General features: G+C 38.1%; 1 protein-coding gene across 3 annotated transcripts; it reads left to right on the forward strand.

Annotated features, from left to right (window-relative positions):
• LOC110617911 (formin-like protein 20) lies at nt 1-22,311 on the forward strand. 3 transcript variants are annotated; one of them, XM_043957585.1, is made up of 17 exons: nt 3-612; nt 1,214-1,917; nt 2,002-2,223; nt 2,301-4,642; nt 4,783-4,909; nt 5,304-5,375; nt 6,306-6,404; nt 6,534-6,575; nt 7,907-7,987; nt 8,101-8,151; nt 8,233-8,314; nt 9,031-9,125; nt 10,020-10,091; nt 10,171-10,287; nt 20,616-20,684; nt 20,783-20,849; nt 21,375-22,311. In XM_043957585.1, the coding sequence occupies exons 1-17, from the start codon at nt 540-542 to the stop codon at nt 21,527-21,529; spliced, it is 4,470 nt and encodes a 1,489-aa protein (XP_043813520.1). In that variant the 5' UTR covers nt 3-539; the 3' UTR covers nt 21,530-22,311. The 3 variants fall into 3 exon arrangements, 2 of the variants coding, with proteins under 2 accessions (XP_043813521.1, XP_043813520.1); XR_006351032.1 differs by lacking the exon at nt 9,031-9,125 and having other exon boundaries at nt 1-612; nt 21,375-21,448; XM_043957586.1 differs by lacking the exons at nt 9,031-9,125; nt 10,020-10,091; nt 10,171-10,287; ... (1 more) ...; nt 20,783-20,849; nt 21,375-22,311 and adding an exon at nt 9,944-9,984 and having other exon boundaries at nt 2-612.
• The last annotated feature ends 1,172 nt before the right edge of the window (nt 22,312-23,483 follow it).

The raw sequence follows: 23,483 nt of genomic DNA on the forward strand, positions 1-23,483 counted from the left end.
AAATATAGGTGTCTTAATTTTGTCTTTCAGTCCACTGCGCTTCTCTCTTTATTTCCATTCCCTTTTATTTCTCTCCCCATTTGATTTTGCTTGATCTTAATTCTTACAAGAAAATTTCTCAATTTCCCTAGAAAAAAAATTTTATCATCATTTTCACCTTCATCCTCTCTACTGTCACTTCGTCCTGTACACATTCACTTATTTCTCTCTCTCTTTAAATTATCTAATTTCAACTCTTCACATTCATTCAATATGTTATAGCAATTGCCTTCAAGTTTCCTTTTTAATCTTCCTCAAGTTTGGCCGGAGATTAGAGATTTTGTCATTGTGCCTGATTTCTTTGATTCGTGGCGAGTTTTTCTTCTATCAGCTTTTGAATGTTGGAGGAATATTGTTGAATTTCGGGGCGCTTTGAGGTCTCGGTTTGCTGAGTTGGAGAATATTGGGATCTGCTGTGAATTTGACGTCAATTGTGACATTTTCTGTGATATTATCAATCAACGGTTTGGATCCGATCGGGGGAGAAACAGCGCCATCAGATGGCGCTGTTCAGACGCTTCTTTTACCGGAAGCCGCCGGATCGGCTTCTTGAGATCTCTGAGAGAGTTTATGGTACCATTTGCATTTTCTTTTTCCCTTTTCTCTTTTTGGTGAGGCGGCTGGATATAGATTTTTGGGGCATTTTCTTGAATTCTTGCAGAATGCTGTTTTGTCTCATTATGACCTATTTTCGTTTGCAATTCTTTTCTTCTAGTCGCACGATTGCTTCTGGAGCTCAATTAGGTTTTAGAATTCCTCTGTTAATTTAGCTTTTAGAGCTGAATTATTGAAGTTTGGCATTCATTTTCAAATAATGCAATGCATTCTCTTTGGTTCTCTGCATTCACATTTTATTTTATTTGATGCAACAAATTTTATAAGCTGTGGCATTCTTCATTTCTTCTGCCTGCTGCCATCACTTGCTCTCATTCTCCGGTAATCAAGGTTCAAAGTCTTGAAGTTTAAAGTTTAGCCGGAGTTGTCAGGTTACCCAGAAGTTGAATAACTTAATTGAGCTTTTACAATTCGATTTCATGACTAATGAATTAGCTTTATAGCCAATTGATTGTACTGCATATATTAAGAGACTGAACTTCCTGTATTCATGAGGATACTCCCTTTCTTTATGGTCAATGCTTGCCTCATTTCCTCTTTCTTTTTGTTTCTATTGTAGTGTTTGATTGTTGCTTCTCCACTGATGTGTTGGAAGAAGACGAGTACAAAGTGTACTTGGGTGGCATTGTGGCACAATTGCAGGATCATTTTCCTGATGCTTCCTTCATGGTGTTTAACTTCAGAGAAGGGGACAGACGGAGCCAAATATCAGACATATTATCTCAATATGACATGACAGTCATGGATTATCCTCGTCAATATGAAGGATGTCCTGTGCTTCCTCTGGAGATGATCCACCACTTCCTTCGGTCTAGTGAAAGTTGGCTGTCCTTGGAGGGGCAGCAAAATGTGTTGTTAATGCACTGCGAGAGAGGAGGATGGCCTGTGCTTGCATTCATGCTTGCAGGTCTTTTGTTATATCGGAAACAGTATAATGGGGAGCAGAAGACTCTTGAAATGATCTACAAGCAAGCTCCTAGAGAACTTCTGCACCTTTTGTCTCTTTTAAATCCACATCCTTCCCAACTAAGATACCTTCAGTACATTTCTAGGAGAAATTTGGGTACTGATTGGCCTCCATCTGATACGCCCTTGGTGTTAGATTGCTTGATGCTCAAGGCCCTTCCATTGTTTGAGGGTGGAAAAGGCTGCAGGCCAGTTGTACGGGTTTATGGTCAGGACCATTCAAAACCCGCTAACAGAACTTCTAAGCTTCTATTCACGAGTTCAAAGACAAAAAAACATGTTCGACATTACCAAAAGGTAATAGTGATAGTAAGTCATATTATAAAAAATGACTGAAGTGTTAATCACATTATTAGTTATTCTTACTAGTTTCAATTTCAGGAAGAGTGTATGCTAGTGAAAATAGATATCCGATGCCGTGTTCAAGGTGATGTTGTTCTTGAATGCATCCATTTGGATGGCGATCTTGTTCACGAGGAGATGATTTTTAGAGTTATGTTTCATACAGCATTTGTTAGAGCAAATACTTTGATGCTACGTCGTGATGAAATTGACACTATGTGGAATGCCAAGGACCAATTTCCAAAGCACTTTAAGGCAGAGGTAGGTGGTTGTTATTTTTCAATTAAAGTTCTCTTTTGAAGCTGTTGGAGTTGAAAGCATACTCATATCTGGATCAGGTACTTTTTGCGGATGGTCATACTTCCATCGTGCCTAATCTCTCCACACTCAGAGCAAATGAAGATGGGAATGAGGCTGAAAGTGCTTCGCCTGATGAGTTTTTTGAGGCTGAAGAGATATTCAGCAATGCGATAGACACACAAGAAGCAAAAGGGCATTATGACACTCATTCAGACCATGACAATTTGTCGGTAGATGTAGAACATAAAGAAGTCTTTAGGGATACATTTGATGATAGGAGTCACAAAGAGGCTAAAAATATGGATTTTAATGTTGATGCAGTGAAGGACATAGCTGTGGATGATGTGAAATACAAGATGGATGAGATGGTATATCCTGATCTTCAAGCAGTGAAAGACATAGCTGTGGATGATGGGGATCTGAAGATAGATTCCATGGTTGCTGTTGATACATTGAGAAACAATGCAATAAAGGAACTGGATGAAGATGGGAGGGGAGATTTCAAAGAGATGGAAGCTAAAGCTAATGGAGAAACCAATACTACAGAGATTTTACAATCCATACTTCCACAGCTAAAGTTGAGTGTTGATGTTGGTAGACAAAAACCTGAGAAGGCAGTGCCAACCGCACCTAGGAGCATGAAACCTGTTGGTGCAGATTCAACTGCAGTGAAAGAAAATATCAAACAACCCGAGCCTCATGGAACTAATGGGAAACAAGCGAGGCCAAATACTGTACCTCGTTGGGTGCCCCCTAATAAAGCTCCTTTTGCCAATTCAATGCATGTAGCACATCCTCCATCCAGATACAATAGTGCACCACCTGCTCTTGCCTTTTGTGCTTCCCCTAAGGATTCTAATGTGGATGCCCATGCAAGGACTTCTCCTGATGATGATGCTGCTGCTGGAGATCTAGCTTCTTATGAGCCTTCTTCCTCTCCAGTAGTAGCAGCACATCTTTGCTCAGCAAAAGTTGTGCCTCCTTGTTCCACAACTTTACCTCGGCCTCCACCTCCTCATTCTAGCAATGCATTTTTGCCTAAGACTTCAGTTAAAGTGCCACCTCCACCTCCACCTCCACCTCCCTCATCACTTGTGAGGCAGAATGTAGAGATAGTTTCACACCATGAATCCCCTGCACCCCCTCCGCCGCCTCTTCCCCCTTCATCTAATAGGCAGAAAATTGGAGTGGTGTTACGTCCTGCACCTTCTTCACTCCCTTGGAAGTCCCTTTTTAGTTCAGTTGTCCTTGCTTCAAGTGTTCCACCTCCACCAGCACCATCGGCACCACGACCTCCTCCTCATCATTATGTTACAGAAACAGTTCCAAAGGTTGGAGTTGGAATTCCATCTCCACCTCCACCTCCACCTCCACCTATGGTGGGTACTGCACTGCCGCCGCCACCACCTCCTCCTCCTCCTCCTCCTCCTCCTTGTGGAGCTCCACCTCCACCATCATTACGAGAATATGGAGCTCCTACTCCACCACCACCTCCACCGCCTCCACCGCTGCATGAAGGTACTCCTTCCCCACCTTTTGCTCTTTCATCTGGATCTCCACCACCCCCACCACCTCCTTCATTTGGAGCTCTACTGCCCCCACCACCTTCTCCTTCACGTGGAGCTCCTCCACCGCCTCCAATAAGTGGCCCTCCACCGCCTCCTCCTTTGCATGGTGCCCCACCTCCAGCACCTCCACCTTTGTGTGGTGCCCCACCTCCACCACCTCCTCCCTTGCATGGTGCCCCACCTCCACCACCTCCTCCTGAGTGTGGAGCCCCACCTCCCCCTCCACCTCCACCTCTAGGGTGTGGAGCCCCACCACCACCACCTCCTCCACCTCTAGGGTGTGGAGCCCCACCACCACCACCTCCTCCACCTCTAGGGTGTGGAGCCCCACCACCACCACCTCCTCCACCTCTAGGGTGTGGAGCCCCACCACCACCACCTCCTCCACCTCTAGGGTGTGGAGCCCCACCCCCACCACCTCCTCCAGGATATGGAGCCCCACCCCCACCACCTCCTCCAGGATATGGAGCCCCATCGCCACCACCTCCTCCAGGACATGGAGCTCCACCGCCACCACCCCCACCCGGAGGAGGAGGTGGCCCACCTCCCCCACCTCCTCCTGGAGGGCATATTCCTGGCCCTCCTGGTCCACCTGGACCTCCAGGTGTTGGACCCCCTCCACCTCCCCCATTAGGTGGCAAAGGAGCTGTAACTGATACAAGAGGCTTAGCTTCTGGAAGAGGCCGTGGACGGGGATCAACTGCCACAGCATCTAGAAGATCGTCCTTAAAGCCTCTGCACTGGAGCAAAGTGTCAAGGGCACTACAAGGAAGTTTGTGGGAGGAGCTGCAAAGACATGGGGAGCCCCAAATGTACTGTAACTTATTTTTTCGAACTAGTGATGTCTTTCAGCCACTATGTTATCCTGAAATTTAACATTTCAAGTGCCTTATGTGTTTATGTTTAGTATTATTCTTCCTTTAATTTCTGATGTTGCATTTTTGTGCTGTAGTGCACCAGAATTTGATGTGTCAGAGATAGAGACCCTTTTCTCTGCAACAGTTCCCAAACCTGCTGATTCAGGAGGCAAAGGCGGAAGACGCAAATCTGCTGCAGCCAAAACTGACAAAGTTCACCTGGTACTCTAGTTATTCTATACTTTAACTTGAATAAATTTTACATGGAGGAGTTTTTGTTATTATGCTATTTTGGCTTCTATTTTTAGCACCCCTTTTCTTCCCTTCTGTATTTAAGAAATTTTAAGTTGCAATTTTTTTTTACCAGAAGACTCAACTTATTTCAACTGTGATTAGACATGCGCATTTACCACTCAATTACCCTGTAGCAATTCTGCATTTCTAAGTTATGACGACAAATGATTCTGGAATTTGTAATCGAAATGATAATGATTCTGTATTTCAATTAGCCTTATGGTAGATTCATGATGATGATTCTTACTCTTTAGTATCTTGAAATGAACTTCCAACCCTGTCTTTTACAAACTAATTTATTTATTTATTTATTGCATTGTAGGTTGACCTGAGGAGGGCCAACAATACAGAAATTATGCTTACAAAAGTTAAGATGCCACTGCCTGACATGATGGTAAGAGTGACATCTTCAATGCTCTTGCATTGATTAGAGATTCTCCCGTTATATGTGTGCTTTGTAAACATATTCATGATAATTATTTGAGATATGGTCCATATGGAATGTCCCAGTCTTAAAATGCATGAACGGGTGTTAGCATATGGTATGTGTGTTGAAGCTAATTTTCTCTTTCCTTTGAGAGGAGAACGACCTTTAAGTTATTTCTGTTTTAAAGCATGTAATGGAAGATCTTATGTATGCTTTTCTGACTTGAGTAAAATTGTGATGTAATGGATCAGAGATAACATGTTACCTTGAAGTATCTTTTCCTCTTCTACTATTTCCCTGCATAGTACAGGGGATCGTAAGTTTATGTACCGTGGAAAATGCTGCTGGCTTTCTAATGTGGAACTAGACTTGATAAACTTTTGCTTTAGGTCTTGTATCTAAATTCTAACCCATAGGGAGATTAGAGGAGCTAGTGTAACTCAAGGTGCGGGTATTGTAGATAGCATTTTTGATTAAATACCTTCATATTTTTTTCTAGCCTTGTAATGGAATATACTTCCACATGTACTTTTTTCAACTGTGAGAAAAGATCTGCCTGTAGACTTTGTCATTTATGGTTTTCAATTGCATATTTACTTGCTTCCTTTCTTCTTTTCCATCATGCATAGTTTCCCCTAGCAACAGATTTTGTTTGGTAGCTATCTAAAGCTTGAGATATAGGCTCATTGCATTTTATATGTATCAACGATTTTCAATTTTTATGTTTTTATTTTGTTTATGGTGTCTATTGATCTTCTTTGGTTCAATTGGGAATTATAGCATTTTCTTTCTGATAAGAAATGGAGCCGATGTGGGATATTTAATATTTTTTCCTTAATTTATTTTTTGAATTTAAGATTTTCACATATTGCTTTGTGCCTGCTTACACACTTTCAGGCTGCGGTCCTAGCAATGGATGAATCAGTATTAGATGCTGATCAAGTGGAAAATCTTATCAAATTCTGTCCTACTAAGGAGGAGATGGAACTTCTCAAGGTAAAACTTTGAATGGATTCCCTTTCTCATTATATTATTAGTTATTCGGCTGTGTTTTTTACATTTTGTTAGTAATTAAATCTCAAGGTCAATATTAGATGTTTGATCATGATTATTTTACTATAACAGGGGTATACTGGTGACAAGGAGACCCTGGGAAAGTGTGAACAGGTCTGCCAAATTTTCTCATCAACCAAGATCTGTAATTGGTCTTTTTGCTGAAATGCAATCTTGAGAGTTCTGCAATTGTTGCTTTTGGGCTATCTTGAACTCTTGGAAGATTGATTTATGTTTTTGACCCTTGTAGATGTGCTCATATGACTATTATGAAAATTGATCTCATCCTCTCTTGGTCATTTAGAGTTGCAAGTTATTTGTTACATAGAATGATAGTCACTTGTTCTAGTTTTGTCTAGATGGATAGTACTTGTAATACTAAGTAAATGGGCTGATGAATTTTAGGATATTAGTGATTATTTGTTCATGACCTTGTGTTTCTTTTCATCTAAAATTTATTAACTTCTACATTCAATTTCTATCAGCAGTGAGGAAAGAGCTACATGAAAATAATATAAACTTTTCAATAATGAACCCAAAAACAAATCAGTTTGAAAATTTTGCTTGACATTGATGTTAATCAAAAGCTGGAGAAGTAATGTGGACTAAACGTTTCAAACTAAATGGACCACATAGAACTCGAAATGAGCCTCCCCCACCCTCCCTTCAAAAGAAAAAAAGAACATTTCTTTGAGTGAATGAATATGGATTTTCTATTGACATGCAAGCTCGTTTTACTACTGGCTGTTGTGGCCCTTTTTAGGTTGTAAAACCATGTTGAATGGGAGGAAATCTGAAAGATCATTAGGCAACAGAAGTAAAAATTTCAATCACTTGAACCTTTTACCAACTCTAAACAATCTTCGGTGTTACCAAGATCACTACAACATGAGGAGATTCTCTTGATGTTAGCTTAGGTGTTGGTCTTCCAGTTCAAGAGATTTCTGATTTTACAATATGGTGAGGGTGGTTTCTTGATGATGGGGTTCTTATTGAAGATCAGAGTAATATTGTGTCATTCACAGTTTTATATCATATTTAAGAAAGGATAGGATGTTGAAGTTGGATAGTGACTAAGGGCTATATGAGGGTTTTGGAGGGAAAGGTGACAACAGAACAAGGATGAGATGGAATTATGACATCTGACTTAATCACATTCCTTTAATTGTTGGTTCAATTACTAGAAGAGGCCATCCTTACTAGGTGGTACAGGATGTTCTTGTGCATGTTCATGATAATCCTTAATAAAATGGACATGTGTGTTAGAACTTGTGGCATTTCTTTCCTGTTAGGATTCTCCTTTAAGGTATTGACATGATTCAGGAAACTCTGCTATGCCTGTTAATATGCTGGACTGGATGACCTGAATCCAGGCGGTATTATAACTTCTTTGATATTTTGAAACTAAGTGTTTGAAGTTGTTTACCATATAAATCTATATGCAGTTTTTTCTGGAGCTGATGAAAGTGCCTCGTGTTGAGTCGAAAATGAGAGTGTTTTCTTTCAAGATTCAGTTCGGCTCTCAGGTTTGGCGGTATCTGCATTGCTAGTCTGGTTTTGATAAAATAGTATTCCCCCCAAATTATATTTTCCTTTAACCATTGGTGCAACTATTGTCTTATTATGCCCTCCTTCTCAGATAACAGAATTTAAAAAGAGCTTAAACATGGTAAACTCTGCTTGTGATGAGGTATGCCACAGATGACAATGAACCCTTTCCATGCTGATTGTTGCTCGTCTTTGAACCAGTTGTTTGTTGATTGCTAAATAGGTTCGGAATTCTGTCAAGTTGAAGGAAATTATGAAGAAGATTCTTTATTTAGGGAATACATTGAACCAAGGAACTGCAAGGGGTGAGCCATCGTTATTTACCTTTTCAGCTAGGGGCCAGTTTGTTGCTTGATGCACTTTTGCTTTAATCTACTGAAATTCTAAGATCTTTTGAAAATGTCCTTCACCCAGCTCTCTTGATTTATTTTCCATTTACTGTATGGTTACCGATTGCTATTTTGGAAGGGTAGATTGTGCCATGTCCCAAAGCTTTTTCAGTTTTTCAATGTGCTGTCTGGCATTCTTTGAATTCATGTGGCAATTGTACCAGAGTTTCATCTTTAGATGCATGCCCTCAAATTGCTAACTGTGTGTTGTTGCGTCAAATTCATAGCTTGAAAGTGGTCATTGATTTGTTGTTTGAGACTAGAGGTTTGATTTGGTTGTTGAAGAATGACCACTTGTGTTTGTTCATGTTGTGCTCTACTCCTGTTTTGTTCCTTAATTTGCCTTTGTATATATATATATATATATCTTGAAGTTTAAGGAGGTGGTATGGATTTTTTTATTTTTTTTTTGAAATTGATATAAAGCATCAGATGATTTAAAAGAAGTGAATTAAAAAATTTTCACAAGTGATAAAAACTTTGTGAAATTTTTCACAGATGATTTAAAAGGATAACTATCCTACCCTATAGTGATATTTTTTTTTTGAATTTTTCTCATGTGAATTAAAAGATGTTGTTCCATGATTACTATGAAATTGATATAAAGAATTAAATGATTCTGATTTGTTCAGGTTCAGCAGTTGGGTTCAAGCTGGACAGTCTTTTAAAACTTACTGATACACGTGCTTGCAACAGCAAGATGACACTTATGCATTACCTTTGCAAGGTGTGGTTAATGCACTTATTTGTTTGATAATTAAATACTTTTGCACCCTTGCTTCTCTGACCAAGTGCTTGTTTGATTATTCTTAATTTGGTTGATATCGTAAACATGGAGGAAATTAAAGATTCATGCTTAATAATGGTTTTAAATAAAGGATACTTGGGAAAAGAATAAAAATTTTGCATTTCTGAGTTCTGCCTTTGGAAATGTATGAATTTGGTGACTGTATGACTTTTGAAAAAAAGAATATTAGGTTGATGCTAGGAAATCTGCTAGGCTAATTTTGTTATATTGTTATATGATTGAAGGAGATGCAATTCAGGAATTCCTCCTTAAATATTGAGCTTCAATTTGCTAAATGCCAAAAGAGATCTTAGAACGGTGCATATCCCTGCAACGTGCCATTTGTATAGAGCATTTCTTTGAAGTTTCCGCCTTCAGGAGGTTGTGCAGAGATGGTCAATGACCATCTAAATGTTAGTCTTTGTTGCAATCATCATGGCATGAAGATGTGTATCCATTGCTTCTTTAGTTGATCTCACTGTCATAATTTTTGCATTTCTGACCTTTTAAACACTTGGAACTCCTTTGAGAAATGACTGTTAAATAACATGAAGATCTGCATCTTTTCTATTCCTTTTTTTAGGAATGCAATTTGTATTAATATTGGATGCTGATATCTTTACTGAAGCATTATGTCTTAACTCCCATAAAAGGAAAGCAAATGTGTCTGTTGCAACTCACTGTCTCACCATCGTGATTGAAAAACTTTAAAGGGCAGTTAATGATTTCTCGATTTGTGTTTTACTTCCATTCTCTAGTTGCTTGCTGCTGATACATTCTGCCATTCTGAAATTCAAATGTTAAGGGCAATTGCAAATTCATGTTCACTCTTAGGTACTTGCATCAAAGTCACCAGCGCTTCTAGATTTTCACCTGGACCTTCTTAGCATTGAAGCTGCAACGAAGGTTCTATTTTGTTTTTACTGTTAACAGTTAAACACTGTTGTTAGGTTGTGCTTAGATCGGGATCTTGGTTTAATTGCAGATACAATTGAAGTCTTTAGCAGAAGAAATGCAAGCTATAATCAAAGGACTAGAAAAACTAAAACAAGAGCTGGCAGCATCAGAGAATGATGGTCCTGTATCTGAAGTTTTCCGCAAGGTATTGCTTTATTTCTATTTTCCAACTTCTTGTTTGATTGTTTTAATGATATTTGGTTTATCTTTCAACGTTAAAATTGTTGATTGAAGTTAGGTTCTTATAATGATCTTATGCTTGTATTTTAGGTTGGTATAGACTTGGTGTGGGTTTCTAACTGAAGACATTTGCTCTTTTTACTTTTTTTTTTTCTGATGGTCAATTTACTCTTAACTGTACTCTTGTGACAACTGGATTTCTTGTTTGAGTGCGAGCATGTTGAAGTGCCTAGATGATCTACTGCCATTTAGTTTTTTGCCTAGTTGTTTTTGTATTAAGTGTTTATTAGGATAGAGAGTACTGTTTCTGATACCCCTTTATAGCTAACAGACATAAATTTCAGGTCGGTAACCGCTGCTATGGCTGTTACTGACCATTACTTAAGAGGAAAGAGAATGAGTTTTGTGATATCTGAAAACAGTGAAAGAAGAGGGAAGCAGAAACTTCGTGAGAAAAATGTTTGATAATTTTCTCAAGCCAATTGGGGTATATATACTATTTAGAAGAATAAATTAATTTTCTAATTATAGGCTAATCATATCCTAATCATATCACACAATTATATCCCTAGTTATGCACACAATCACTACAAATCTAAGCTATTTACAGAAAATATCTCAACACTCCCTCTCAAGCTGGAGTGTACATATCATATACTCCAAGTTTGTTACAAATATATTCGATTCATGAACCCTAAAGAGATTTTGTGAAAACATAAGCTAGTTGATCATTTGAATTGATAAAGTTATTAGAAATGCATCCTGACTCGATCTTTTGCCTAGTAAAATGGCAATCCACCTCTATATGCTTCGTCCTTTCATGAAAACTGGATTTGATGCAATATGGAGAGCAGTTTGATTATCACATATCAGCTTCATTTGGCCAGTATCGCCATATTTCAATTCCTGAAGGAGTTGCTTCAATCAAATGAGTTTGCATGTTGACAGAGTCATAACTCGATATTCTGCTTCTACACTTGATCTTGCAACCACACCATATTTTTTTACTTTTTCAGGATATAAAATTCCCTCCAATCATAGTACGAAGTAGATCGTCTATTTAAAGGAGAACTTGCCCAATCTGCATCAGAATAGCCAATAGTTTGTGAGTGACCCTTGTTCTCATAGATTAACTCTGTCCTGGAGCTCCTTTGGTGTATCTAAGAATGCGAATGACTGCATCTCAGTAACTACTAAAGGGGGTTTGAAGAAATTGACTAACCACACTTACAGTAAAAGAAATATCTGATTATGTGATAGTGAGATAATTTAGCTTGTCAACTAATCTTTTTTATCTAGCAGGATTTTAAGTAGCTCCTCTTTTCAGGAACAAGTTTGACATTTGGATTCATAGGAGTGTCCACGTCTACGATCTAACGTGCCTGTTTCTTCCAATATATCCAAAACATATTTCTGTTGAGAAATCACAATATCTGTTTTAGATTGTACCACTTTAATCCCAAAAAATATTTCAATTTCCCCAGAACTTTAGTTTGGAAATGACTGAACAAATGTTGCTTAAATTGAGAGATTCTATCAATGATCATTTCCTATTGAAACCTTTGATGAAAAGAAGAAAAAAAGAGTAGAAGATTTGAGAGAAAATACTTGATTATTCCCCTCAAGCCAATTGGGGTATATATACTACTTACAAGAGTACATACTAGGTAAGAAAATAAATTAATTCCCTAATTATAGCCTAATTATATTCCAATCATATCATACAATCATATCCCTAATTATTAATACAAATCTAGACTATTTATAGAAATAATCTCAACACTCCCCTTCAAGCTGGAGCATACATATCATATGCTCCAAGCATGTTACAAGTATACTCTATTCGTGATCCTCGAAGTGATTTTGTGAAAATATTAGCTAGCTGATCATTTGAATTGACAAAGCTAGTGGAAATGCATCCGGACTCAATCTTTTGCCTAATAAAATGGCAATCCACCTCTATATGCTTCATCCTCTAATGAAAAACTAGATTTGATGCAATATGGAGGGTAGCTTGATTATTACATATCAACTTCATTTGACCAGTATTGCTATATTTCAATTCCTGAAGGAGTTTTTTCAACCAAATGAGTTTGCATGTTGCTAAAGCCATAACTCAATATTCTGCTTCTGTACTTGATCTTGCAACCACACTCTGTTTTTTACTTTTTCATGATATAATATTCCCTCCAATCATAATACAATATCCTGAAGTAGATCGTCTATTTGAAGGGAACCTGCTTAATCTGCATCAGAATAGCCAACAATTTGTGAGTGACTCTTGTCCTCATAGAACTCCTTTGACATATCTAAGAATGCGAATGACTGCATCTTAGTGACTACTGTATGGAATTTAAAGAAATTGACTAACCACACTTACAGCAAAGGAAATATCTGGTCAAGTGATAGTGAGATAATTGAGCTTGCCTACTAATCTTCTGTATCTAGCAGGATCTTTAAGTGGCTCCCCCTATTCAGGAACCAATTTGGCATTTGGATCCATAGGAGTGTCCACATGTCTGCAGTTTGACATGTCTGTTTCTTCCAATATGTCCAAAGCATATTTTCGTTGAGAAATTGTGATACCTATTTTAGACTTGCCACTTCAATCCCCAAGAAATACTTCAGTTTTCCAAAGTCTTTAGTTTGGAAATGACTGAACAAATGTTGCTTAAGTTGAGAGATTCCATCATAATTATTTCCTGTAATGACAATATCATCAACATAGACCACCAAGTAGATGCATCTATCGCCATTATGTCGAAAAAATACGGAATGATCAGAATCATTTCGAGACATTCCAAACTGTTGAACTACAGTGCTCAATCGTCCGAACCATGCTCTTGGAGACTGTTTTAGACCATACAATGAGCGTCGAAGACGACATACTAAGCTTGACTCCCCCTGAGCAACAAACTCCGGTGGTTGCTCCATATAGACTTCTTCAGCGAGTTCTCCATTAAGAAAGGCATTTTTAATGTCCAGTTGATGAAGGATCCAGTGATTAATTGCAGCCAGTGAGATAAGGAGGCGAACATAAGCTATTTTGGCTATTGGAGAGAAAGTACCACTGTAATCAAGCTCAAAAATTTGTGTGTAGCCTTTAGCTACAAGACGAATTTTAAGGCAATCAATTTCTCTATCAAGTCCCACCTTAATTGTGTAAACCCATCGACAATTAACAGTAGACTTGCCAGGTGGTAAAGAGACTAGTTCCCAAGTTTCATTATTATGAAGAGCAATCATCTCCTCAACCATTGCATTACACTAATCGGGATGATCCAATGCTTCTCTAACTATCTTGGGTATAGAAACAGTAGACATGGTGGAAACAAAAGTATAATAGGAAGGAGGCAAACGATGGTAACTCACAAAATTATAAATATAAATGGGATGAGGATTTTGAGAAGAGCGAATACCTTTTCGCAAAGCAAGAGGAGTAGTCGTTGGTACTGAAGGCATGACCGAAGCAGGTGATGATGGAACTGGAGGTAAGTCATTAGAAGTACCTGCATCAGGGAGAGAAGTATCATTTTTAGTAGCAGATGGGTGGGGCCGACGTGTGTAGACCTGAAGGGGTGGTGTAGGAGTGGGAGATGGACTGACATGAGGCCAAGGAGAGATAAGAGGTGCAGGTACAAAAGTTTTGTGCGTTGAACTACAAGAAAAGTAAGGGGAGGTTTCAAAAAAAGCGACATCTGCAGAGATAAAATATCTGTTAGTAGTGGGATCATAGCATTTGTAATCTTTTTGAAGCTGAGAATAGCCAAGAAAGACACATTTAACTGATTTGAGCTGGAGTTTGTCTTTACCTGGGGTATGATCATGAAAAAAACATATACAAAAACTCGCAGAGATAATTGATTGGAGGTCTGGTTTGGAAAGAGAACTGAATGAGGACTCTGATGTTGCAAAACAGAGGAAGGCGGTTGATCAAGTAGCAGGCAGTAAGGACTGCGTTGCCCTAAAAACGCATCGAAATATTATAATGTATGAGTAACGTGCTGACGGTTTCAATCAAATGCCTATTTTTGCGCTTGGCAATACCATTTTGTTGAGGAGTATGGGCACAAGAAGTCTAGTGAATAATAGGCTAAGTAGACAAGAAATGAGAAAAAGAGGAGGAAAGATATTCTCGTGCATTATCACTACGCAAAACCTTAATGCGAACACCAAATTGATTATGTATTTCAGCACAAAATTTTTGAAAAATGGAGAATAACTCGGAGTGATTCTTCATTAAAAACTGCCAAGTGCAACGAGAATAATCATCAATAAAAGTAACAAAATACTAAAATTCCAAAGTTGTACTAACACAATTTGGACTCCAAATGTTTGAATGAACAATGTCAAACATCGAAGTGATCTGTTATTGACTCGCTTGGGAAATGAAGTCTGAATTTATTTTCCAAGTTGATATGATTCACTTGCTAAAGAAGATAAAGAAGAAAGACTGGGGACGATTTTCTGCAATTTGAGAAGACTAGGATGTCCTAAACGGTTATGAATAAGTTCAGCGGACATGGTAGAAACAAAAGCAACTGGAGAGGTGGTACAATCCTTGTGACTCAGATTCTGTTCCAATCATTCACCCAGTACTTCGGTCCTGCACTACAACAGAATCAGCAGTAAAGGCTACTGAACAATTAAGATTTTTGGTTAATTTGCTAATGGAGATTAAATTATATGGACATTCAGAAGTGAATAAGACAGTAGTTAAGGAAATAGAAGGAAGAAGTTGTACGTTTCCTATTCCTTTAACTTGAGTTTGTGAACCATTAGCTAAGGTGACTTTAGATGGTGTAGAAGGTGAAACAAGAGTAGAGTAAAGATTGTGATTACCAGAGATATGATCAAAAGCACCAGAGTCTCGAATCTATGGACCAATAGGTGAAGACTTAGTTAACAAGCAAAGGAATTACCGGAGTGAGCAATGCTGGAAGATGGAGGATGTTGCTTAGCTGCATAGAACTGCAGATATTTTTTATAGTCCTTTTCGGTTAAAGTAATTGAATCTAGGTTCTGAGATTTATTGGTAGGTTGTGGAAGCAACCTTCTTCATTAGATTGGTCAAGATGAGCTGCTGACTTGTCAATATTATCAGGTTGATTGGGTCGTGGTGGTCGGCCATGTAGTGCTCAACGCGCATCCTATGTGTGACCTTTCTTATCACAATAGGAGCAATGAAACTTCTTCCCTTTACCTTTGCGATTTCCTCCATGTCCTTGATTTTCTTGCACAGCCAAAACCGAGGATTCCATATCTGTAGTGTCACTCTTACTAAGGGAAATACGTAAGAGCCTAGTTGACAAATCTTCTAAAGTTGGAATAACTGAACCAGTCAAAATTTGATTTTTCACAAAGCAAATGTCAGATCGTAATCCAATTAATGCCAAAACCATAAAAATTTATCACGTTCTTCTTGCGCATCAACTTCATCAGTAAAGGGCATAAGAGAATTAAATTCATCTTTCAGAGTTTCTACTTGACCCAAGTAACTAGCCATATCCTGATGATTTTGTTGTAAGTGAATCATATCTGACACAACCTTGTAGATGCGTTGTATATCATTAGTATACAATGTTATGGTCTTAGTTCAAACCTTACAACAGGTTTTGCAAGACTGAAACAAAGCAAGCAATTTTGGATCTAACAAATGCTATAAAAGACTACATAGTTGAGCATCAATCTTAACCCAGTTGGATCTATTAGTGGCGGTGATATTAGTGGCATTTTTTGTTAAATGATCATCATATCCCTGTCCTACAAACCATAATTCTACAAATGCAGCCCAAGACACATAATTATTACTTCCTTGCAACTTCACCATAGCAATTGAAAAGAAAAGTTTAAGAGACTCAGAACCTGTATTGAGGGTGTTTTGCTTCTCAGACATGTCGAGAGAGATTCTGAAACAACAGGGGACCGAGTAGGGACCCGAATCTGCCAAAAAAGAGCTGAATCTGCCAAGAAAAAAGGAACCTACGCTTGTGAACAGTAAATTCGACGATCAGACCTACTGGGCTGGAGTCGCCGGCGCCGAACGATGCTGGAAAAAGAGTTGCCGACGTGAAACAGTCGCCGGAGGATGGTGCACGCATCCGTCGGGGGATGCTGGAGGAAGAGTTGCCGATGTCAAACAATCGCTGGATGATGGTGCACGCGTCCGCGCATGGCCGAAGGGCATGTGAAGGCGAGCTGAACAGCCTACCGGACCTACTGGGCTGGAGTCGCCGGCACCGAGCGATATTGGGGGAAGAGTCGCCAGCGTGAAACAATCACCAAAGGGTGGTGCACGCGCCGGCGCGTGGCCGGAGACAAGCTACTTGGGGTGGCGCGTGGGGCCAGATCTGGAGGCGGTGCTTCACCAGAAAGCATATCGGAGGCCGGCGTGGAGAATGGACTGAGTGGTGAGACTAACTGATTTTCAGAAAGTCACCAAAGCAAAGTGGCAGATCTGCCACTCAAAGGTGAACCAAGTTTCTTGACTCTGATACCATGAAACCTTTGATGAAAAGAAGAAAAAGAGAGTAGAAGATTTGAGAGAAAATACTTGATTATTCCCCTCAAGCCAATTGGGGTATATATAATACTTATAAGAGTACACATTAGGTAAGAAAATAAATTAATTCTCTAATTATAACCTAATCATATCTCAATTATATCACAATCATATCCTTAATTATCAATACAAATCTAGGCTATTTATAGAAATAATCTCAACACCTGTAATGATAATATCATCAACAAAGACTACCGAGTAGATGCATCTATCATCACTATGACGAAAAAATGCGGAATAATCAGAATTACTTCAAGACATTCCAAACTGTTGAACTAGTGCTGAATCGTCCAAACCGTGCTTTTGGAGACTGTTTTAGTTCATACAAAGAGCATCAAAGACGACATACTAAGCCTGACTCCTCCTGAGCAATTAACCCTAGAGGTTGCTCCATGTAAACTTCTTCAGTGAGACATTTTTAATGTCCCGTTGATAAAGGGTCCAATGATTAATTGCAGCCAATGATATAAGGAGGCGAACAAGAGCTATTTTGGCTACTAGAGAGAAAGTATCATTGTAATAAAGCTCAAAAATCTAAGTGTAACATTTATCTACAAAGCGAGTTTTAAGATGATCAATTTTGCCATTAAGTCTCACCTTAACTTTGTAAACTCATCGACAACCAACAGTAGACTTGCTAGGTGGTAAGAATATCAGTTTTCAAGTTTCATTTTTATAAAGAGCAGTCATTTCCTCAGTCTTGATATTACGCTAACCAAGATGATCAAATGCTTCTCTAACTATCTTTGGTACAGAGACAGCAGTCACAACAGAAACAAAAGTATAATAGGAAGGAGACAAATGATGGTAACTCACAAAATTATAAATGGGATGAGGATTTCGAGAAAAACGAATAGCTTTTCGAAGAGCAAGAGGAAGAGTAGCTATTGTTGCTGAAGGCATGATCGAAGTAGGTGATGATGGAATAGGAGGTAAGTCATTAGAAGTACTTGCATCAGGGAGAAATGTCATTGTTATTAGCAGATAGGTGAGGCCGATGTGTGTAGACTTGAAGAGGTGGCATAGAAGTGGGAGATAGATACACTTGAGGTAAAGGAGTAATAAGAGTCGGAGGTATAGGCAAAGCTAGAAGAATAAAGGTTTTGTGTGCTGGACTAGAAGAAAAGTAAGGAGAGGTTTCAAAAAAGTGACATCTGCGGACACAAAATATCTATCAGTACTAGAGACATAGCATTTGTAACCTTTTTGAAGCCGTGAATAGCCGAGAAAAACACATTTAACTGATTTGGGCTGCAATTTATCTTTGCCAGGAGTATGATCATGAACAAAGCATATACATTCGAAAATATGCAGAGACAGCTGGGTGGAATTCTGGTTAGGAAATAGAATAGAATGAGGACTTTGATGTTGCAAAACAGAGAAAGGGATTCAGTTAATCAAGTAACAAGTAGTAAAGACAGTTTTCCTCCAAAAACGCAACGGAACATTGTGATGTAGGAGTAAGGTGTGGGCTGTTTCAATCAAATGTCGATTTTTTCGCTCGGCAACTTCATTTTGTTGTGGGGTATGAAAACAAGAAGTTTCGTGTGTAATACCCTAAGTAGACAAGAAATGAGTGAATGAGAAAGGATAAATATTCTCATGCATTGTCACTTCGCAATATTTTAATGTGAACGCCAAATTGATTATGAATTTCAACATAAAACTTCTGAAAAATAGAGAACAACTCAGATCAATAAAGGTAACAAAATATTGAAATTCCATAATTGTACTAACCCGACTTGGACCCCAAATATCTGAATGAACAATGTTAAACATAGAAGTGGCCCTATTATTGACTCGCTTGGAAAAAGAAGCTTGAGTTTGCTTTCCAAGTTGACAAGACTCACATTCTAAAGAAGGCAAGGAAGAGGGACTAAGAACCAGTTTTTGTAACTTGTTCAGACTTGGATGTCCCCAACAATGAGTTCAGCGGAAGTTGTAGATACAAAAGCAATTGGAGGGTTAGAAGTGGAAAAATAATACAATCCTTGTGACTCATATCTTACTCCAATTATCTTTCCAGTACTCTGTTCCTGCACAACCACAAATTCAGCAGTAAAGATGACTGAACAGTGAAGATTTTTAGTCAATTTGTTAACAGAGATTAGGTTGTATGAACATTCGGGGTAAATAAAACATTAGTCAAGGGGATAGAAGGAGATATACATTATCGATCCCTTTAACTTGATATTGTGAACCATTAGCTAATGTGACTTTAGATGGTGTAAAAGGTGAAATAAGAGTAGAAAAAAGATTGGAATTATCAGAAATATGATTAGAAGCACCAGAGTCGAGGATCCATGAACCAATGGGTAAAGACTTGGTTAGATAAACAACAGAATTACCAGAATGAGCAATATTTGATTAGGCCATGGGGACTGAATCTGTAGAAAAATAAAAGAATCTGTGACCATGAACAATATATTCGAAGCTATTGTTCACAAGGGATGTGTGGAGAAGAGTTGGACAGTTGACCCAACCGAGTGGGCTGGAGTCACCGGTGTCGGGCGATGTTGGAGGAAGGGTTGCCTACATGAAAAAGGTGCTGAAGAATAGTTCACGTGCTGGCACGTGTACCAGAGTCGAACATTTTGGGCGGCTCATGGAGGCGTGTGGAGTCGGTTTCTGGTGCTTTATTAGGTCGCCAATCGGAAGCCAGCGAGAATGGTGGGCTAAGTGGTGAGACCAACTGATTTTCATAAAGTCCCCAAAGGAAGGTGGCAGATCTGCCACTCACAGCTGAACCAAATTTCTTAGCTCTAATTCCATGAAAACGGTGATGAAAAAAAAAGGGGGGGGAAGCAGAAACTTTGAGAGAAAAATGCTTGATGATTTTCCTCAAATCAATTGGGGTATATATACTAACAAGAATAAATTAATTATCTAATTATAGCCTAATCATATCCCATTCATATCCCTAATTATACACACAATCACTACAAATCTAAGTTATTTACGGAAAGTATCTCAACAATATCTGCCCACTGTTGTTAGAATCTTACTGTTCTTTGTTTGATTCTTACTATTTGATTTAATTCTCCATCCCAGCAATTTGAATTTATGGGTTGAATCTATTTTTGTTAGAATCTTATGATTCATACAACTTGATTTGTGTGATTTGTTTCGATTCCTTATCCTAGTGGTTCAATTCCATATCCCATAAATTCGGATTTATCCTAGTGACTTGAATTTATGGGTGAATTGTAAGTGTGCCTGAATTATGACCAAATCAAAAGAATTGGTAGTAAATTATGTGAATTCAATTCTTTTTATAAAGGGTAGTTAGACTGAAAAGTGTGTATTAAACCTTTCCTTAGCTATTTTCCATTCAACAATCATTCTTTTCGTCACTTTCTTCCTCTTTTTTTATATCTATTTTGATGTATTTTATGCTTATTATTTAGTTGAATATCTTAATTTTAAATCTTCAAATATTTACTCACTTCATGAGCTTTATGTTTTTTGTTTTTAAGAAAAAATTTGCATAGCAATAGGTTTTTACCATTATATTATGGCCGTTAGAGGCGTCTTTCCATGATAGAGAAGGACAATGTGATTGATTGCTGTAGAAATATCTGCCTGACATTGTAAAATATCTTACTACTTGTAGGACCTTTGAGAATGACCCCTCATACTTCAGGAGAAATTATATAATTAGAGTTTTATTTCTGCTGCTTCTCTTTTGTGTATCATTTTTTATGGACTGACATGTTTCATACCAATTTTAGACACTGAAAGAATTCATTTCTGTTGCTGAGACGGAGGTGACGTCTGTGACAAATCTATATTCTGTTGTGGTAATCTGCACAGAGTCCTAAAATTTTGTATAATAAGTTGATATATATATACACACACATATATATGATCTCATCAATCATTATGCTGTGGTGCCCAGGGTAGAAATGCAGATGCGCTTGCACTATATTTTGGTGAGGATCCAGCTCGTTGCCCATTTGAGCAAGGTAAGTTGTGTATTTTACACATTTCCAATTTATCGCTATTCAATCTATTGAGATTATTGTTAGCATGCTCCGCATTGCTATATTAGTGGGTACCATGGTAAAATTACTGAAAGATTTCTGTACTTGAGGCCATATGAGTTCGTGAGCGAGTGGTTCATGAAAATTGCACCTTTTTTTTTTACTGCTTGTGAAATAGTGAAAGGATGATTTATATGGCAAAGCATGACAAACTCAGAGATTTGTTTCCCTGTATGATTAAGGTATATGAGTATTATGGTGCAATTTAATTTTGTAAATATTTCCTTATGTTCCCTGGATTTTGGCTTCTGTAGTTATATCGAAAAAACTATATAAAGGATAAGAACAATAAAAAGAAGAAAGGGCAAACAAATAATTGAAGGGAACAAGGTTCTGCAATTCTCTAATGTTATCCTAGTTTGATTTTGGTTTGTCATTATTTTCGTCACTTGTGTCGAGAGAATGAGAATCTTAATTTTCTTGGTCTTGCTGTAATGATTGATGCAGTTACAGCAACTCTATTAAATTTTGTGAGGTTGTTCCGGAAAGCCCATGAAGAAAATTTGAAACAAGCTGAATTGGAAAAGAAGAAAGCCGAGAAGGATGCTGAAGTGGAGAAAACGGAGAAAGCGAAGGGAGGAAGTCCTACAAAACAAGAGTGAAAAATAGCTCTGCATATATATGTTGCTTCCCCTACACAGCAGTTTGTGCTCCGCGCTGCACAGCAGACTTATGCTGCATTGTTTTTTGGTCATTGTCGGCCAAAAAAATGCTGCTGAGGACCTCGGGTCCACCATTCAGTGTGAAGTAAGCCTCACAAGGTGATGTAGGCAAAGGTATAAAGATATTTCCTGAGGCTTGTGGAGCTTAAAGCATCCAAAAGGCTGATTTGATCAGATGCTGATCAATGATTGATGAGGTGAACGCGGTAGATGTTACACAGATCATATTTTTGCCAAATAGAATGGTTACATTTGCTGACATAGCAAATGTTCACTGCACAGTTTATTTAGTTGATGGATATGGCCCCATAGCGTGGGTTAATCCTTCACTACGAGTGCGGACAGGAGATTTGGTTTCTGGCTTTAATCATTTGGTTTGGTGGAGTTTCTTCAGCACCAGAGCAAAGCGGATGCCTCGAGTAATGTAAAGCACAAAGCCTGTCTGTAGCATGAGACCATGTACAAAGCTCTAACCCACTTCCCTAACGTTAGATTCAATTCTTTTCTTGTAACATATAAATAGGGTTGCCTTTTCCTTTCAGTTCATTGTTTTGTTTCTAATTGAAATTTTGTCCTAACCCGCCCCGAAATGTTGTATAGGTGTTCAGGTTCAGATAGAGCAATTATAAGACGGGTTGCTTGTAGTGTAATTGTATTATAACCTCCAAATATAGGTTGCTGATTGAAAATTATTTTTCCTCGATTTACTTCGGTTATTACCATTTTTGTCTCGAGGTTACAGTTTCTTAATAATTTTCTTCAGGTACTGCCAATTTTCTTCCCGATTATGTACGAAGCTAATTCTTCTATTTCATTATTTATTCATTTTGGACGTGGCAACATCCAGTTAATTAGTTGCATGTACATCTCATTACTTTCGCCTACATCGATATAGTTTACAAGTTCGGATTACATTTTAAAGGTTATTAATTTATTATTAGGTTTGATGTGCTCAATCTTTTTTTCCTACTTTAATTGGTAAACATGAAACACTTCTTTCTTATCAAAAAGAGTTCTGCCGTTGGATGTCACCGTGTTGTGCCTGATTGACGAACAAGATAGGTATTGAGCTGGGATCTCATCTCACAGGTGTTTCTTCTGTGGATGCGGATGGGATTATGTTTGTTTGAGCAGTTGTTTGAGCAGCCCGACACCAGTGAGACGCGACATTTACATTTAGTAGGCGAATGCAGTATTTACATTTAAAGAGTTAAACCACTAAAGTATTCACTAACGCAAAGTAATTTAATATAATTATCCTAAATTAGTTATCATTTAATTAAAATTATAATTCTAATTTATTGAATATGAGTTCATTAAATTTTTATTTAGTCAAATCAATAAAAATTTTATTTTTTTATTTTTTTTAAAAAAATAAAAGTGTTAAATGTAGTAATATATTAAAAATAAATTAATATTTAACCTATTTCAATTTAAAAGTTAAAATTTTAGGAGGCGATAATCTCCACCTGAGCGACACCATGGTATGGCAAGATCAGTCTAGTGGATACAGGGTGGCATTGAAATTGTCACACTTTTCTGAAGAGTTATCTCCATATGGATACGTTAACGCCTTATGTTTGGAAATATTTATGGAAGCAGCCCCTTCCAAAATTGTGAATTTCATCTAGCGGGTTGTTTTGGATATCATTCCTAGCGGACTTGTATATTGCATTGCATGCTCCTTTGAGAGATGTTGATGTTGTGTGTCCCTTTTGTAACGCCACTAAAACTATCTTGCATCTATGCTGTGATCGGCAAGCAAGTTCCTGAGAGGAGGTTGTTTTGGAGATTAAGTGCATTGGCTTCATTGTGATAAATTAGTAAATGCACCTAATGCATGTGCTGATTTATAAAGAGTGGATTCCACCGTTTATAATTTAAGAAAAAATTA

The sequence above is a fragment of the Manihot esculenta genome, chromosome 6 (assembly GCF_001659605.2).
Source record: "Manihot esculenta cultivar AM560-2 chromosome 6, M.esculenta_v8, whole genome shotgun sequence".
NCBI lineage: Eukaryota > Viridiplantae > Streptophyta > Magnoliopsida > Malpighiales > Euphorbiaceae > Manihot > Manihot esculenta.

What these genes read in the sequence shown, in the direction of transcription:
- LOC110617911 (XM_043957585.1), top strand. Translation starts at nt 540, where the DNA reads ATGGCGCTGTTCAGACGCTTCTTTTACCGGAAGCCGCCGGATCGGCTT. An exon ending in AGACATGGGGAGCCCCAAAT is followed by an intron (nt 4,643 to 4,782) that starts GTACTGTAACTT and finishes TTTGTGCTGTAG; the next exon opens with TGCACCAGAATTTGATGTGT. An exon ending in TTATGCATTACCTTTGCAAG is followed by an intron (nt 9,126 to 10,019) that starts GTGTGGTTAATG and finishes GTTCACTCTTAG; the next exon opens with GTACTTGCATCAAAGTCACC.